At 37.8% G+C, this 16,739-nt stretch overlaps 1 protein-coding gene across 1 annotated transcript in view; it reads right to left on the reverse strand.

The window, feature by feature from the left end:
* mrap2a (melanocortin 2 receptor accessory protein 2a) overlaps positions 1–16,739 on the reverse strand; it is a 32,488-nt gene that overhangs the window by 12,787 nt on the left and 2,962 nt on the right. Inside the window, exon 2 of the mRNA XM_073055438.1 lies at positions 2,347–2,471. Within this exon, the coding sequence (XP_072911539.1) occupies positions 2,347–2,471 (125 nt within the window). The remainder of the gene's footprint in view (positions 1–2,346; positions 2,472–16,739) is intronic.

A 16,739-nucleotide genomic window follows, 5' to 3' on the forward strand; every position in this document is an offset into this window, starting at 1 on the left:
AGAATAGGAGTCAGGTAGTTTGGTGGAATTTGAGGCCTTTAAATGGACACATGAAAATGAAGGGAATGCATGAAACACCAGAGGAAGGCATTTAATATAGATTGGCATCATTGAGGGCCAAGTGGCCTGTCTAGTGCTGTGCTGTTCTACGTTGTTAAAGATGATAGCTTTGATTGTTGCTCTGAAGTGATAATTCTGAACTGCGGGGTTGATTTTAACAGATTACGCTTGCAATGATTGTCAACAAATACCATGAAAGCTAAGACACAGGGATAAAATTGTTGCGGACTAACTCTGTCTCATTCCTTGATGGATATATAGATAGATAGATAGATAGATAGATAGATAGATAGATACTTTATTCATCCCCATGGGGAAATTCAACTTTTTTCCAATGTCCCATACACTTGTTGTAGCAAAACTAATTCCATACAATACTTAACTCAGTAAAAAATATGATATGCATCTAAATCACTATCTCAAAAAGCATTAATAATAGCTTTTAAAAAGTTCTTGAGTCCTGGCGGTAGAATTGTAAAGCCTAATGGCATTGGGGAGTATTGACCTCTTCATCTTGTCTGAGGAGCATTGCATCGATAGTAACCTGTCGCTGAAACTGCATCTCAACATGAAAGAAAACAAATCATTTCCCTAAATTCTTATTTATAATTGTAAGTATGTTAACCATTTTCATAACAAACCAGGGTAGAAACATTGAGCTTAACAGCAGAAAGCAAATAAACACTCAGTGGCCATTTTATTAGGTACACCTGCTTGCTATGGAAATAGCTAATCAGCCAATCATGTGGCAGCAAAACAATGTAATAAAGCATGCAGACATGGTCAACAGGTTCAGTTGTTGTTCAGAGCAAACATCAGAATAGGGAAGAAATATGATCTAATTGACTTTAACTGCGGAATGATTATTCGTGCCAGATGAGGAGGTTTGTGTATCACAGAAACCGCTGATCTGGGATTTTCCAACACAACAATCTCTAGAGTTTACAGAGAAAGGTGCAAAAAAAAATCCAGTGCACAGCAACTATGTCGACAAAAATGCCTTGTTAATGAGAGAAGTCAGAGGCCAGACTGGGTCAAGTTGACAGGAAGATGACAGTAAATAAACATTTGTTCCAACAGTTAGGTGCAGAAGAGTATTTCTGAAGACACAACATGTTGAACCTTGAAGTGTTACCTCCTGGACCTAATAAAATGACCACTGAGTGTATCTGATTAACAAACCAATGAGGGAGAATAAGGAAAAAGCAAATTATCAGAGTCAACCAGAATCATGTAAGTCTCAAAGTTTTATAATTTGGTAGGATGCCATAATGCATGGTTTACTAACTGTCTCAGGAATATGTGCCAAAAAGATATTTAATTTCTTAGGCTTTTGTTAACTGAAAGAATTAGTTCAAAGTTAATTGAATACTGTTTTGCTAAGATTTGATTTCTTCTCATGTGTCAAACCTTTACCAATATAGTTGAGTTAATGACTCATCTAAGTTCTCTAAAACTCATAAGATTCTCAAGTATTTCATGTCTCATTCAGCCAAAGTACCCAGAGCTGTGTGAGCACATAAGTGAAAGTGTCTCAGAACACATCACCTTTAAACCAGCAAGCTCTCCAAAGGTCACTTCTGATTTCTACAACTCAACAACACAAATCGCTTAGAATTTAAAGAAAGAATTTTTGACTCAATTCTCATTGAATTATATTTTAAATTTACATTGCTGTTTTGAATGATCTCTCACAGTATTCAATAAAATAGCAGCACTAAAAAGGAGCAGTCACACTTTTTTTTCAGTATCACCAACCCAAATTGATTCAACTATTTTCTACGTAATATTCAAAACTATAATGCTGTTATTCTTTTCTGTGGTCTGGTCGCATATCATTTGAAGTAGTATATTAACTGTTGTTGCTTCTCTCTCCAATTTCCTACCATATTGCTATATTTTTGTTTAAATCCAGTTAAAGCTGAACAGAGACCCTGCAGTAAGAAGATCAGGCTGTTCTGCTTGGGACTTGCACGTTCCCAGTCAGTCTTTCAATTTTACTGGATCTAGCTCCCTTGTATGTCCTCAAGTTTTGTGAAATTCTGTAGCAGATGCATTAAATCAATCCCGCTACAGGTTAGAGTAAGCTGGCAGGTCTTCAAAATGGTGAGCAAGGGCAAATTAGTTCTGATCTGAGCCGCTGAATCTAATGTAGCAAACATTACCCCCAGGATTACAGTTTAATAAACTAAAATCACATTGCTTTGCAGATTAAAAAGTATCATTTGCCACTTCTAACACTCGATTTATGCTGGGTGATAAATTCCATTCACATTAAAAACTTACATCTGTGCGCCTTCAATCCTTCAAAGGAAACTGGCTCATAGTCATAATACTCATAGCTCCAGACATAACCGTTGCTAGAGACAGTGGTCTTGTTTGCAGTGGGATTATCCTCAGACATTTCACACCTGCAAGAAAGCATAATAATGTAAGTTCCTTAAGAATTAATTAAATCACAACTAAACCAAAAATATATTCCAAGTTACAATGTACACTGCATGTACAAAAATACATTATTGTTAGCATAGAAACCTATCTGCAATGCATTGAATGTGCACGTGGAATCAAATTACTCACCCAGTGACCAAAATCTATTGAAATGCACGTCGTCACCATACACAGTCACATCAAAAGTGATCATTTGATCAGTTTCCAACTTTCAACACTGACAGCTTTTATTCTGCTTGGCATCATAATAAAAGAAATTGAGATTAAAAATGCTATTCATTCTGCAGTGCCAAACTGAAAGAACACAAGGGATTCAGGATTGTATCTTAACTAATGAAATACAGAGGTGACAATATTGTGAGTATGATGTTATTTACAGGAACACCGCCCATGTTACTTTATTGTTCAAGCAGAGACAGGGACATATTTAAATGGTAGAAAAGTGAAGAATATACAAACATAGAAGTGGCCATTTTCATTAGTTGTGGCCATCGTCAAAATTATGCTTTAATAGTCCAGCCCACCCAAACGCCATCATGCTTGGACACCAATTCTGATTCAGTACAGAATGAAAACCTCAGCACTAAGCATATCCTTATTGGATCACTAATGTAACGACAGAAACACACACACAGAGATGGGGGGGGGGGGGGGGAGAGGGGAGAAGGGGAGGGAAAGAGCCGCAGAGAGATAGAGACTGAACAGCTCTGCGCCGCCAAACATAAAACTTATGCTTGCATCATTTCCAGTGGACTCTGTCCTGAGCTGCAAGAAATGTTTGCAGTTCATCAATTATTTGGAACTAAAGCCTTGCCACCTCCTTCCCCCCCATAACTTATCTATTTCACTGGCATTTCCTGGCAGAACATCTGCACTAGCCCTGGTTGCCATTCATGGGGGTCAGTGAGATGGACTTTCTGCTTGACAATCTTGGTGCAGCATGATCTGTTCCATGGTAATTGCAGTGAGTTTGCATTCAGTTCTCTGAAGCTTCCTTCAAGATCAAATATATCTCAAGTTGTTGGCTTCAGTGTATTTAGTATTTGTTTATCCAACAATGTAGAAACCAGATGCAAACTGGCACAGGATAATACAGCTAGGAAAAAACTGCTGTAGTCCATCTCATTCATACTGACTATGGTGCACACCTAAGCTAATCCCATTTGCCTGTGTTTGACACATAACCCTCTAATCCTGACTCATTTAACTGGCTGAATCATTTAATTCCTCCTCCCTGTCCTATCATACAATTACATGCCCACAAGATGCTCCACACTATCCCATCCAGTATTGCTTCCAGAAGCAAAATGCTGGAGGAATTTGGCAGGTCAGGCAGCATCCATGGAGGAGAATGGGCAGTCAACGTTTTAAGTTAAGACCCTTCATTAGGACTGGGCAGAAAAAGGGAAAATGGACAGTACAAATAGGTCAGGGGATGGTGGAGGGGGTGGGGGAGATTGGAGCACAAAGCCCTCCACTGAACTTCCAAAGAATAAACTGTGACCTGAAAGAAGTGTGGGAGGGTTGTAATGTAGCTGTTATAGTTTATTTTCTCCCCTGTTGTTTTCATATTTAGAAGACTCAAACCATCACAGAAAAGCAGCAATCTTGTCTCCAGCAAGTCAGGATCGATGCCCTAAAATCTTTGAAAAAGTTAGATATTGTTGGAGTGAAACCCTGCCAACCTTTCAAAATGCGGATCAGCCCAGAGCAAGCAGTAACAGTCGAAAGATCATACAAGATGACATGGACTGACGGACTAACACAAGGATAAGAAGAAACAATTCCACAGGCCTACAGCAAACAGACAAGATTAGGAATAAATATGGTACGTTCACAGTTTGGGGTGGTGGGAGGAGAAAACACCTGAGGAAGGACATACTTCTTCAAAAGGAAAAGAAGTATTTTGCAAGAGATGTCTTACCATACTAAAGTAATTGCTTGTTAGGATTCAAGACCAGGCAATTTTCTGAACAACACACAAACAGCCAATAGTATAAACACAATTCACCAATTCTACTATTACATTCACTGGATTCTGGTCATTCATGTGGACCTCAAAAGCAGAGTTTTGCTGCTCATCAGATTTACACACTGGGATTTCTTTTCCCTATGGCAAGTCTGTTGTTTTTTTTAAATTCCAACAAGCCAAGTGTCCTTTGTCCTATACAGAAGTCTCTCTGGTGGCTCAATCCATTCTTTACACAGCAGGGTCTTTTAGTTGCAAAGGCAATTCTCAATTACCAAGCAACTCAAAGAGGAGACCAGATCAAATACTCTGGTAAATGGATGCTAGCTAAGTAATCATAGATCTGACAGGTTCACAAATGAACAAAACTTGCTATATCTCAAAGGAAAAAAAAATAACCAAGAGTGTCCTTACAGACCAATAGCGTACTTCTTACTGCTTATTCTTTATATTTCTATTGGGAATATATTTAGTTACACTTCTTTCAACTGTCCCTCTGGACACTCAAAATGGACCAAATGTTCTGGCAGAAGAGCTTTGGTAAAAGAGTTAAGTTTATTGTGTCGGCAGAGTGGTGCAGCTAGTAGAAACACTACCTCACAGCACTGGAGACCCATATTCAATCCCAATCTTGAGTGTTATTGATGTGGAGATGGCATGTTCTCCCAGTGACCACCCAGGTTTCCTATGGCTGCATCAGTTTCCTGCCACAGGTAGGTTGGTAGGGTAATAAGCCTCGGTAAACTGCTCCCAGTGTGCAGGTGAGTAGAAGAACCTGGGAGAGTTGATGAAAATGTGGGGAGAATAAAAGATGGGATTAATATAGGATTAGTGTAGAATGGGTGGGAGATGGTCAGCGAGAGGTCAATTGATCAGTTTGACTGTTTCTGTGCATCATCTCTTCATAACTCTTTGTTTAAGTTCAGTGATGGTGTAGAATGCTAACATACATTTTTCTTTCAGATATGACCAATCTGTCTTTAGCACATTGTTTTTGATACAACATTTTCTAGTTTGCTCTGATACAAAACTGGATTGTTTCTTCTTTTCTCTGTTAACTCATTATGCCTTTCTTCACATTCCCTCACGGATTCGGGGACTTCTCATATTATCTCTCGTCACTCTCCTTTGGGCTCTCGTTCAATATTTGTCTCAGCTGACCACTGACTACAAAGCCTACAACTTGATGTTCTATATTTTAATCAGAATAAAAATATTCATTCAATAAAAGCAATGTCAAAACAGAAGTACCAATAGGAAATGTACCAAAAAATTATTTAATGGAGTTGAGAACAAAATGTTGAGAGAACTGAATAGAAATGATTCATTGAGCAACAACTGATGTTTGCTTGCATAATTTATACACCCAGTGAATCCTTCAGTATGACTAGTCAGTTATTGAATTACACAACACAGATATATTCCCTATTGAAATAAAAAGAACAAACTGTATGTAACCTACTGGTCTGTTTGCATTTGTTAAAATGGAAACAAAAGTTAATGATTCAAGTTGATTTTCAAAACATTCCATAGTATTCCTGTGATTACATAATAGTGATTCAACTGCCATATTATTTTCTAATACACAAGGTAGAAAGGCATCAAAGATGATAATAACAAAGATAACATCAGATTAGATTATTGTACTCTTTGGTCCTCTAGAGGAAATTGATGGCCCAATTAGATGGGGAAATTCTTAGACTATGAATCCAGACTGGCCAATCACTGGCAGTGTCTGATACTTACCTAAACTATTCGGGCTTGTGCCAGATTTGCAAGGGTAGGTGAGGGTCTATGGAGACAGCTGTCAGTATGTACGGACTGACTGAATATTTAAGCCAGGTTTAACTTGACTGATAGGATTTCACAGAAAAATAGGATAAGCAGAATCCACTTGGGGTGCACGTTCTTGAAAGTCAGATGCTCTCCTGAATTGCCATTTGAGTGCCTCCAGCAAACTTGCTGACACAAGAGACTTGCTGGAATCTGAAGCAACAAACAACTTGCTAGAAGAACTCAGCAGGTCCTTTCATTCTGGCCATCTCTCCCCCAGCCCTGATACAGGGCTCCGACACAAAACATCACCTATCCCTGCCTACAACATTCCACACCACCCCCCTACCTCAAACACCACAGATGCTGCTGAACCCATCAAGTTCCTCAAGCATCTCACAAGTGGCTACATATTCCAGTATCTGCAGTCTCTTGTGTCTCCATTTCCATGTACCTGTTTTAAATGACCAGTCCCTAATGTTATAGCTATGTTCCTTTGTTTAAGATTCTCCCACAAGGTGAACCCCTTAGGATCTTATACACTTCAATAAAATCAATCCACAGAGTGTTTTGGTCAAAGTTTCTTCAGAAGCAAAGAATGAGGCATACAACTTGTTGCTTGCGATCATTTATTAGGTGTTACAAGAACAAAATGCTTATGCCCCTCATGATTTTACATACCTCCACAGGATCACATCTCAGCCTCCTGTGCTCTAAGGAATAAGATCTGTACCCGTCTCCCTCTTCCTATATTTTGTCCCTCAAGTCCTGGGAATTCTTCTACTTTTTTTCTGCACCTTCTCCAGGTTAGTAATGTTGTTCCTATAGCAGGGTGATAAAAACCAAACACAGAGGTCACCAGCAGACGCTCATGGAGTGAGCACTGTTTTAGATTCGCTCCATAACCTTTACTTTTTTAACCTATGATCACCCTTATTTAACTTATTTTTACCTACACCAGAAGATTCTTGTTACTTTTTTGGACTTATCTTTAAGAGTGTACTGTGAATTTTGAAGAAATGAGTACAGAAATGGCCTTAAGATCTAAAGGGCGAGACCCTGGGAAAGATTCTAACGGCAATGGAAAGAAAAAAAAAGACTGATCCTAAGCGTACTGAATTGACTTATGATAGGTTATTGGAGCTCTTAGATGAAAAATTTGAAGAACGACGACAAACTTTCAAAGAAGATTTAAAGGCTTTCCAGGATCCTCTGGATAAGATTCGTCATGAAGTTAAACAGCATCAAACTCTAGTCGCAACTCTGCAAGAGGACGCTCGGAAGCGAGACTTGAAAATCGAGAAACTGGAGCAGAAATTATCTTCGGCAATTAAACAGGTGGAAGTACTTAAAGACAAGAGTATTGATTTTGAAAATCGATCTAGAAGACAGAACTTACGCATACTTGGTCTCCCAGAAGGTATCGAACAAGGGGACCCCTCGAAGTATTTCGCTCACCTTTTAAAGGATGCGTTCCCTTCTGTATTCCCAGATAGTCCTCCGTTACTTGATCATGCCCATAGAATTATGCGCTGATCACCAAGTTCTTCATCTAAACTACCTGTTGTAATTGTTCGATTTCACTATGTGCATGTTAAAGAGCACCTTATTCATTTGGCTCGTCGTTTAGGGATGGTTAAATTGAGAGAATTCCAATTCTGGCTTGTGGAGGATTTTAGCCCAGAAGTGATGAAGGCGCAGCTCGCTTTTAAACCTTTGATGTCCGAATGTTATGAGAAAAACCTAAAACCAGCGCTTTTATACCCTGCAAAACTTAGAATCTCGCCTTCGAATGCACCACGGCGTGTTTTTCTCTCTACATCTGATGCTCGAAGCTTTCTGGATGAGAATTATCCTACTGCTTCGGATTCTCATCTCTAATAAATGTATGGTTTTGATTGTTACAAGATAATTTTTGTTTCCAAAACCAGATTTTGTTTCTGGCTATTGGTGTAGGTTTATTTTACATTTTATATTCCAATTGAAGTTTTTCTTTATCGACATACTAATCTTTTTAATTTACTTACTTTAACCATTGTATTTTATTTTTGGTCATTATTATTAATCCTTTGAAGGTGAATTTTTTTAACGTTTTGATATATATCTTTTTTATTTTTTGTGTAACTAAGATGGTGGTTTCTTTTCTAAAATATTTCTTGCTTTTTTTGGATTTCACCTTTTTTTTGTCTTCTTCTTCCTATAATGCCTTTCTTATCACATCCTAACTTTTATTTGTTCGGCTTTTAACCCGATTTATAAGTTACCAGTGTTTATATTCTTTTTGTTTTCATTTTACTAGCAATTATATTAAGAAGTCTGTTTTAGCATAGTGTTAATTACTTTTTTGGATTTTGGGTGGATCTTTTTTTCCTCCTTTATATATTTGGAATTGCCTTCTGGAGACATGGGGGTAGATTTAGTTCTGGCCTCCTTTAGGCTCAGGAGGGTGTCTTTTTCGTGGGTGGTAGGCAGGAGGTTCCTTTCCAATTCTTTTGGTCTTTTTATTAGTTTTTCTAGTTTTTTTCATTTGGGCTGATTTCAAACTACTAAAATGTCCGCTGTGTCATCATTTCCGGGTCCTCCCCTTAGTTTTGTTCCTCTTCCAGGTGCATGAGTTCATACTTTGGTTAACTCTTTATATACCAAAGGGTTGATTTTAGAAATATGGCTCAGACCATTAATTTTGTCTCTTGGAATACTAATGGCTTAAACCATCCGATTAAACAGAAAAACATTTTTTAAGTATTCTAAAGACTGAACGCGCATATTATTTTTGCACAAGAAACTCATGTGAGGAAAAAGGACAATCAACGTTTTTTTAGGTTTTGGAGGGGTCTACAGTACCATTCAGATTCGAATGCTAAAGTAAAAGGAGTTTCAATCTTTATTGACTCCTCTATTACATTTGTTCAACATGATATTATTTCGGATCCGAGTGGTAGATTTTTGTTAATTGCTGGGTTACTTTTTAATAAGAAGGTTGCTATGGTTAATGTTTATGCTCCAAATGTGGATTATCCTGATTTCTTCAAGTCTTTATTTACCTCTCTACCTAATCTAAATGAATATATGTTAATAATGGGTGGTGACTTCAACTGTTGTTTAAATTCTTTGCTGGATAGATCTATATCCATTCAGACTTTACCAAATAAGTCAGCCACTTACATCAATTCTTTTTTGACTGATTATGGAATTTTTGATATTTGGAGATTTCTGCATCCTAAGGACAAAGAGTTTTCATTTTTCTCATGTTTATCATTCTTACTCGAGAATTGACTATTTTTTCATTGACTCTCATTTTATTCCATCTGTAATTGGTTGTAATTATGACATTATAGCCATCTCTGATCATGCTCCAATGAAACTTTCTGTTAAATTAATGGACACAGCTCCTAGTACTAAGCATTGGCGATTTGATTCTACCTTACTGCAAGATCCGGATTCCATTAAATTTATGAAGGAACAGATTGATTTCTTCTTTTCAACTAATTCCATGGATGAAATTTCCTGCGGAACACTTTGAGACACTTTTAAAGCATATATACATTGACAGATTATCTCCTACTCAGTTGGTTTGAGAAAACATATTAAGAAGGAAACTCTTTTATTGGTTGATAAGATTAAAGAAATTGACAAGAAATATTTGATTGCTCCTAGTAAGGAGCTTTACAAAGGGTTGAGCTTCAAATGGAACACAGTTTATTACGTACTTCGATTGAAAATCAATTAATGAAAACCAGAAGTGATTTTTAAATACATAGTGATAAATTGGGTAAACTGTTAGCTAACCAATTGAAAAATGCTTCGATTAAACATCAAATTATTAAGGTTCGTCAACAGAATGGCGAACTGACAGTTGACCATGATGAGATAAACAGATCTTTTCAAGATTTTTATACCTCCCTGTATCATTCTGAATTTCCTCATGATCATAATACCATGCATGATTTTTTTGGGGAAATTGAATTTTCCAAAATTATCATCAGAAGAACTTTTAATATTAGAAACTTCTATTATGGATGCAGAAATTAAAGGTGTTATTTCCTCTATGAATTCTGGGAAAGCACCAGGTCCAGATGGGTATACAGTGGAATTTTTAAAGTTTTTTTCCTCTACTCTTTCTCCTTGGTTATGCAGGGTTTTTGAAGAAGCAATTAGACTAGGTAAATTGCCACAATCTTTTTATAGAGCTTCCATTTCTTTAATATTGAAAAAAGATAAAGACCCTGCTGACTGTGCATCCTATAGACCAATATCCTCATTGAATGTAGATTCCAAGATCTTTTCTAAGTTACTGGCGACCAGGCTGGAGAAGGTATTACCTCAAATTATCTTGGAGGATCAAACTGGTTTTATTAAAAATCGCTATTCTTTTTTCAATATTAGGAGATTATTGAATATTGTTTATATTCCTTCACACAGCACCTCAGAATGTGTCATTTCATTAGATGCGGAGAAAGCATTTGATAGAGTTGAATGGCCATACTTATTTACTGTGCTTGAGAAGTTTAATTTTAGTCCGACATTTATATCCTGGATTAAATTGATATATCATACTCCAGTAGCCTCAGTTTTTACTAACAATCAATTATCTCTCTTTTTTCGTTTATTTCGGGGTACCAGGCAGGGCTGTCCTCTTAGTCCATTATTATTTGATATTGCTTTGGAACCTTTGGCAATTGCTATTAGAGAATCACCTAACATTTTTGGCATTACTCGCGGGACGGATATGCATAAGTTATCATTATACGCAGATGACTTGTTATTATACATTTTTGATCCTGAGAAATCCATTCCTGCAGTTATATCATTGTTGGCTCAGTTTAGTAATTTTTCCGGGTATAAATTGAATCTTAATAAGAGTGAATTGTTTCCCTTAAATAGACAGGTTCCAATTTATGGAAATTTACCTTTTAAATTAGTTAATGACTTTTTTATATATTTAGGGATTAAAATTACAAAAAATCATAAGGAGTTATTCAAGGTTAATTTTTTACCCTTAATTGATCAGATTAAATATTTGTTCACTAAATGGTCACCATTGTCTTTATCTCTGGTAGGTTGGATTAATGCTATTAAGATGATTATTTTACCTAAGTTCTTATATACATTTCAAGCGGGTACCAATTTTTATTCCGAAATCCTTTTTTGACAATGTTGATTCAAAAATTTCCACATATATATGGCAGAATAAAAATCCTAGATTAGGTAAAAGTTATTTACAGAAGTCAAAGAAGGAAGGTGGATTGGCATTGCCTAATTTTAGATTTTATTATTGGGCAATTAATATTCGATATTTGAAAGGTTGGTTAAGGGATTGGGATTTATCTCCTAGCCCTCATCGGGTAAATCTGTACAAGGATTTTCATTGGGTTCTATTTTAGAGACTTCTCTTCCCTTTGCTCTTTCTAAATTGCATAAACGAATTGACAATCCGATAGTCAAACACACTTTACGTATATGGTTTCAATTTCGGAAATTTTTTAGGTTGAATCAATTTGTTTTAACTATTCCTATTGTATCCAATTTCTTTTTTCATCCGTCTATTATGGACCAAGCTTATTCAGCTTGGAAGACTAAAGGTATACTACAATTTTCTGATTTATTTTTGGATAATTGTTTTATGTCTTTTGAACAATTATCTAATAAATATAATTTGCCTAGATCTAATTTTTTTTAGATATTTACATATTAGGAATTTCTTAAACACTGTACTTCCTACCTTTCCAAATCTTGATTCTTCGGGTATTTTGGAGAAATTGTTAGAACTAAATCCTTTTCAGAAAGGTGTAATATCAAATGTTTACAATATAATTATGAAAATACATTCAGAGGCTTTTTATAAGATTAAAAATGATTGGGAAAGAGAACTTAACTTTACTATCCCTATTGAGAATTGGGATAAAATTCTTCAATTAGTTAATTTATCCTCTATATGTGCTAAACATTCATTAATACAGTTTAAAGTTGTGCACAGGGCTCATATGTCTAAGGATAAATTGGCTCATTTTTATTCCCATATAAATCCTATATGTGACAGATGTCATTCTGAGATAGCTTCTTTAACTCATATGTTTTGGTCATGTCCGCCCTTGAAAAAATATTAGAAAGACATTTTCAATATTATTTCCACAGTATTGAACATTGATTTACAACCTCATCCTGTTACTGCAATCTTTGGTTTACCAGTGATGGAGTCAATTCATTTATCTTCTTCTGCTTGTCGGATGATTGCATTTCTTACATTAATAGCTAGAAGATCTATTTTGTTGAATTGGAAAGAAATTAATCCCCCTACCATATTTCATTGGTTTTCTCAAACTATGTTATGTCTAAATTTGGAAAAAATTAGAAGTGTCATATATGACCCTTCTATTAAATTTGAAAAGACTTGGAGGCCACTTATTCAATATTTTCACATGATGTAATTTGACCCTGTTCCAATCCTATTTTTTTTTCCGGTTTTGATTATATATATGTTGAGAGGATCGGAGTTGGGGACACTGATGATTTTGTATCTTTTTATAGATACTATTGTTATGATACCAACCCCCTCCTTTGTGAGAATTGCAAGAGCCCTAGTGAAAGGGGGGTCAATGACCCGAGAGAGAGCAAGAGAGAGAGAGAGACATGCCGAATGGACACAGGAAATGGAAAGACAGCGACGTGCTGGATACCGCATTCCACTGGGACAAAAGCTGGCGACTGTGGCATTGTTCTCAGGAGACACCTGGGAACTGCAGACGTGCCAACTCGCAGGGACATTGTAAAGCCCTCGGGCAAAGTGGGCTGGTTGAGAGAGAGATTGCATCACCTGCAACCTGATTGACACCTGAGATCCCGTGAGGCAGTATAAAGAAGGGTCTGAAAGAGGACGACCCTCAGACGCACCAAGGAGACACCGAGAAGCACGATACCGCTTCCCGTGGGAACGGGAAGCCATTTTGAAGGAAGCCACGTGCGTTAAATTCCGAATGCGGAGTTTGTGGCTAGAACCAACGGAAAACCGCTTTTATTTAACACCAGGGAAGCCAAATCCTCTGAGGCTGAGGATTTGATTCATAAAGACAACGGCAAGTGTTCTCTTTTCCTAACAATCTCTCTCTCTCTCTCCAACACGTGAAACCAAAAAGAGAAAAGCCTGCAGACTTCAGAGTGACTCTTTATATTTCCAATTGGACTCAGTATTATACCCTAGACAACGAAAGAGCTTATTTCTGAGTGATTATTAATGTACCTGCGTTTTAGATTGAGTATTGACGCATGTTATCTGAATGTTTGTATTAACCTTAATTTTTGTGCCCCTTTATTAATAAAACTTTTGAAAATAGTACCATTGGACTTCAACTGACATATCTATCTTTGCTGGTAAGTGAAACCAGTTACTGGTTTCATAACACTATAAACAGCCCATTTTTTTTCTTTTCTTTCTTTATTTGTTAGAGGTTAGTTAGAGGGTAATAATATTTTTTCTTCTTTTTCTCTTTTCTGTTTTTTTTAAACATGATATACTTTTTTTGTTTCGTTTATATGATATTTGTATCATTCATGATTTAGGAAGACTCAACTATATTGTACTTATTGCTTGTGTATCCTTTTCTGTTTATTTTAATTTTGTAAGTTTGTAATCCCATCATCTATGTATTAATCTTATCATGTTGATATTAATAAAGATTGAAAAAGAAAGTAAAAAAACAAACACAATATTCAGGTCACAAACAGGAGAAAATCTACATATGCTAGAAATCCAAGCAACACACACAAAATGCTGCAGGAACTCAGAAGGCCAGGCAGCATCTATGGGGAAAAAAAAGAGTACAGTCGACATTTAGGGCCGAGACCCTTCAGCGGGACTGGAGAAAAAAAAAAGAGGAGTAGAGTGGGGGAGAGGAGTGAGAAACGGCAGGTGATAGGTGAAACTGGGAGGGGGAGGGGTGAAGTAAAGAGATGGGAAATTGATTGGTAAAAGAGATACAGGGCTGGAGAAGGGAAAAGCTATTCAGAGAGGGCAGAAGGCCATGGAAGAAGGGGAGGGGGAGAGAGGGGGGAGAGGGAGAGGGGGAGAGGGAGGGAGGGGGGGAGAGGGAAAAAAAGGAAGGATTGGGGAATAGTGAAGGAGGTGAAGTCCTGATACAGGGTTACCGGACGGTTGAGAAACCAACATGCTATCATGCTGTCAGGTTGGAGACGGAATACGACTGTTCCTCCAACCTGAGAGTGGCCTCTTCACAACAGTAGAGGAGGCCATGGATTGACATATCGGAATGAGAATGGGAAGTGGAATTTAAATGGGTGGCCACTGGGAGATCCCGCTTTTTCTGGCGAACAGAGTGTAAGTGCTCGGAGAAGCAGTCTCACAATCTACGTCGGGTCTCACTGACATACAAAAGTTTTGTGGCCTATCAGCATCCTGTACAACTGTACTATGATGTCCCAACATGCTTCCTTCCACACTGGGGGCTGGATAAGATGGCCATGGGCAAAATATACCTGGTGATAGGAGGTAGTATTAGTATGATTTTGTGATTGAAAGTCTACTACCAGGGGTGTACTGCAGAGATCGGTGCTGGGACCCTTGCTGTTGGGATTATACTTTAACAGCTTGGATGTAAACATTTACAGATGACACAAAAATTGGAGGCATTGTGAATAGCAAGGAATATTGTCGGAGACTACAGTATGATGTGATCAGATGGAAAGTTCTATAAGTGTTGGCAGATTAAACTTAATCCTGACAAATCAAATAGAGGTAGGACATACAAAGTAAATGGTAGGGCATTAAGGAATGTTTATCAACAGAGGGACCTTGGGTTCAAGTGTATAGTTCATCATAACTGTGGCCACTCAGGTAGATAGAGTAGTAAAGCATGCTTACCTTTATAAGTCTGGACATTAAAAAGGAATGTTATGTTACAACCTTTCAAATCATTGGGTATATCTCAGAGTTCTGGTTGCCACACTATAGGAAGGATGTGGCTGTACTGGAGAGAATGCAGATGAGATTCACCCAGATTAGAACATAGAATATAGAAATCTACAGCATCTTATGGGCCCTTCGGCCCACAATGTTGTGCCGACATTGTAACCTACTCTAGAAACTGCCGAGAATCTCCTTACCACAGAGCCCTCTATCTTTCTAAGCTCCGTGTGCCTATCTAAGAGTCTCTTAAAAGACCCTATTGTATCTGCCTCTATCACTTTCACTGGCAATGCATTCCACACAGCCACCTCTCTCTGTGTAAAAAACTTACCTCTGACATCCTCCTTATACCTGCTTCCAAGCACCTTAAAACTATGCGCCCTCGTGTTAGCCAGTGGCAGCCTTTAGTTATGGGGAAAGACTGGAGAGGCTTAACATGCTTTTCCTGAAGCAAGCTGAGTCTGAACCTGATAGAGGCTAATAAGATGAGGGGCAAAAATATCCTAGATAGCATCTCTTTCCCATGCTAGGGGTATCAGAAACAAGAGGGCATAGGTCTAAGATTAGAGGAGAGAGCTTTAAAGGGGGTTTGAGAGGAAAGAGTTTTTATTTTAGCTAACGAATTGAAGGAATCAGAGGGCGGGTATTGGAATCTTATTGTTAATAAGATTCTGTTAATAATATTGTTAATAAGCCCCGATCAGATCTCCCCTCAGCCTCTGTCACTCCAGAGAAAACAACCCAAGTTAGTCCAACTTCTCATTATAGCACATGCCCTCTAATATTGGCAGCATCCCAGTAAAGCTAAGGAGCACCCTCTTGAACATCCTTCTTATAATGAGACGCGGAGAACTGTATGCAATACGCCAGATGTGGCTGAACTGGAGTTTTTATAAAGCTGAAACATAACTCAATGGCTCAATTAATAAAGGTAAGCTGCCATGTGCCGTCTTAACCACCGTGTCAACCTGTGTAGCCACTTTCAGGGAGCTATGATCCCTCTGCTCATCAACACTTTCAAGGGGCTTGCCCTTAACAATCTACTGTCTCTTTATATTTGAAATAGAAGTTGAAACATTCATCAAAACATTATTTGAGGATGGGATTTCTAAGGATCTACAAACAAGTCATCACTGGGACCAACTGCCTGAACAATTGATCCTTTTACTGATTCTGTTTTCGAATCATACTTCTGCAATGGTCAAAAAAACCTGTGAGGTCACCTGCAAATTGCATCTCACAATTCATTATAGTGGGGCAGTAGCATTATGAACAGTAGCTCATCAACTTTTGCATTTAGTCCCTCTAGACCACAGCTCAAATGCCACAAGAACCGATGGAAATGTCATACAACAGCAAGATGGCAGCGCAATGCAGTTTGCAGCGGCCTCTCCAGAGTTGATATCTGTTACTTGTTAAGCGGGGTGCCGTGCACAATCCTAAATGGTGAAAAATGGACATGGGAGCACAGAGGAACATCTGGAAATCTCCAGGAAGGCCATCTTCGTTGCTGCTGCTGCTGTGAGGTCCGGGTCTCTGCTGAGAAGAACAGCCCCCCAGTCCTCA

This window comes from Hemitrygon akajei, chromosome 9 (genome assembly GCF_048418815.1).
Source record: "Hemitrygon akajei chromosome 9, sHemAka1.3, whole genome shotgun sequence".
Lineage (NCBI taxonomy): Eukaryota > Metazoa > Chordata > Chondrichthyes > Myliobatiformes > Dasyatidae > Hemitrygon > Hemitrygon akajei.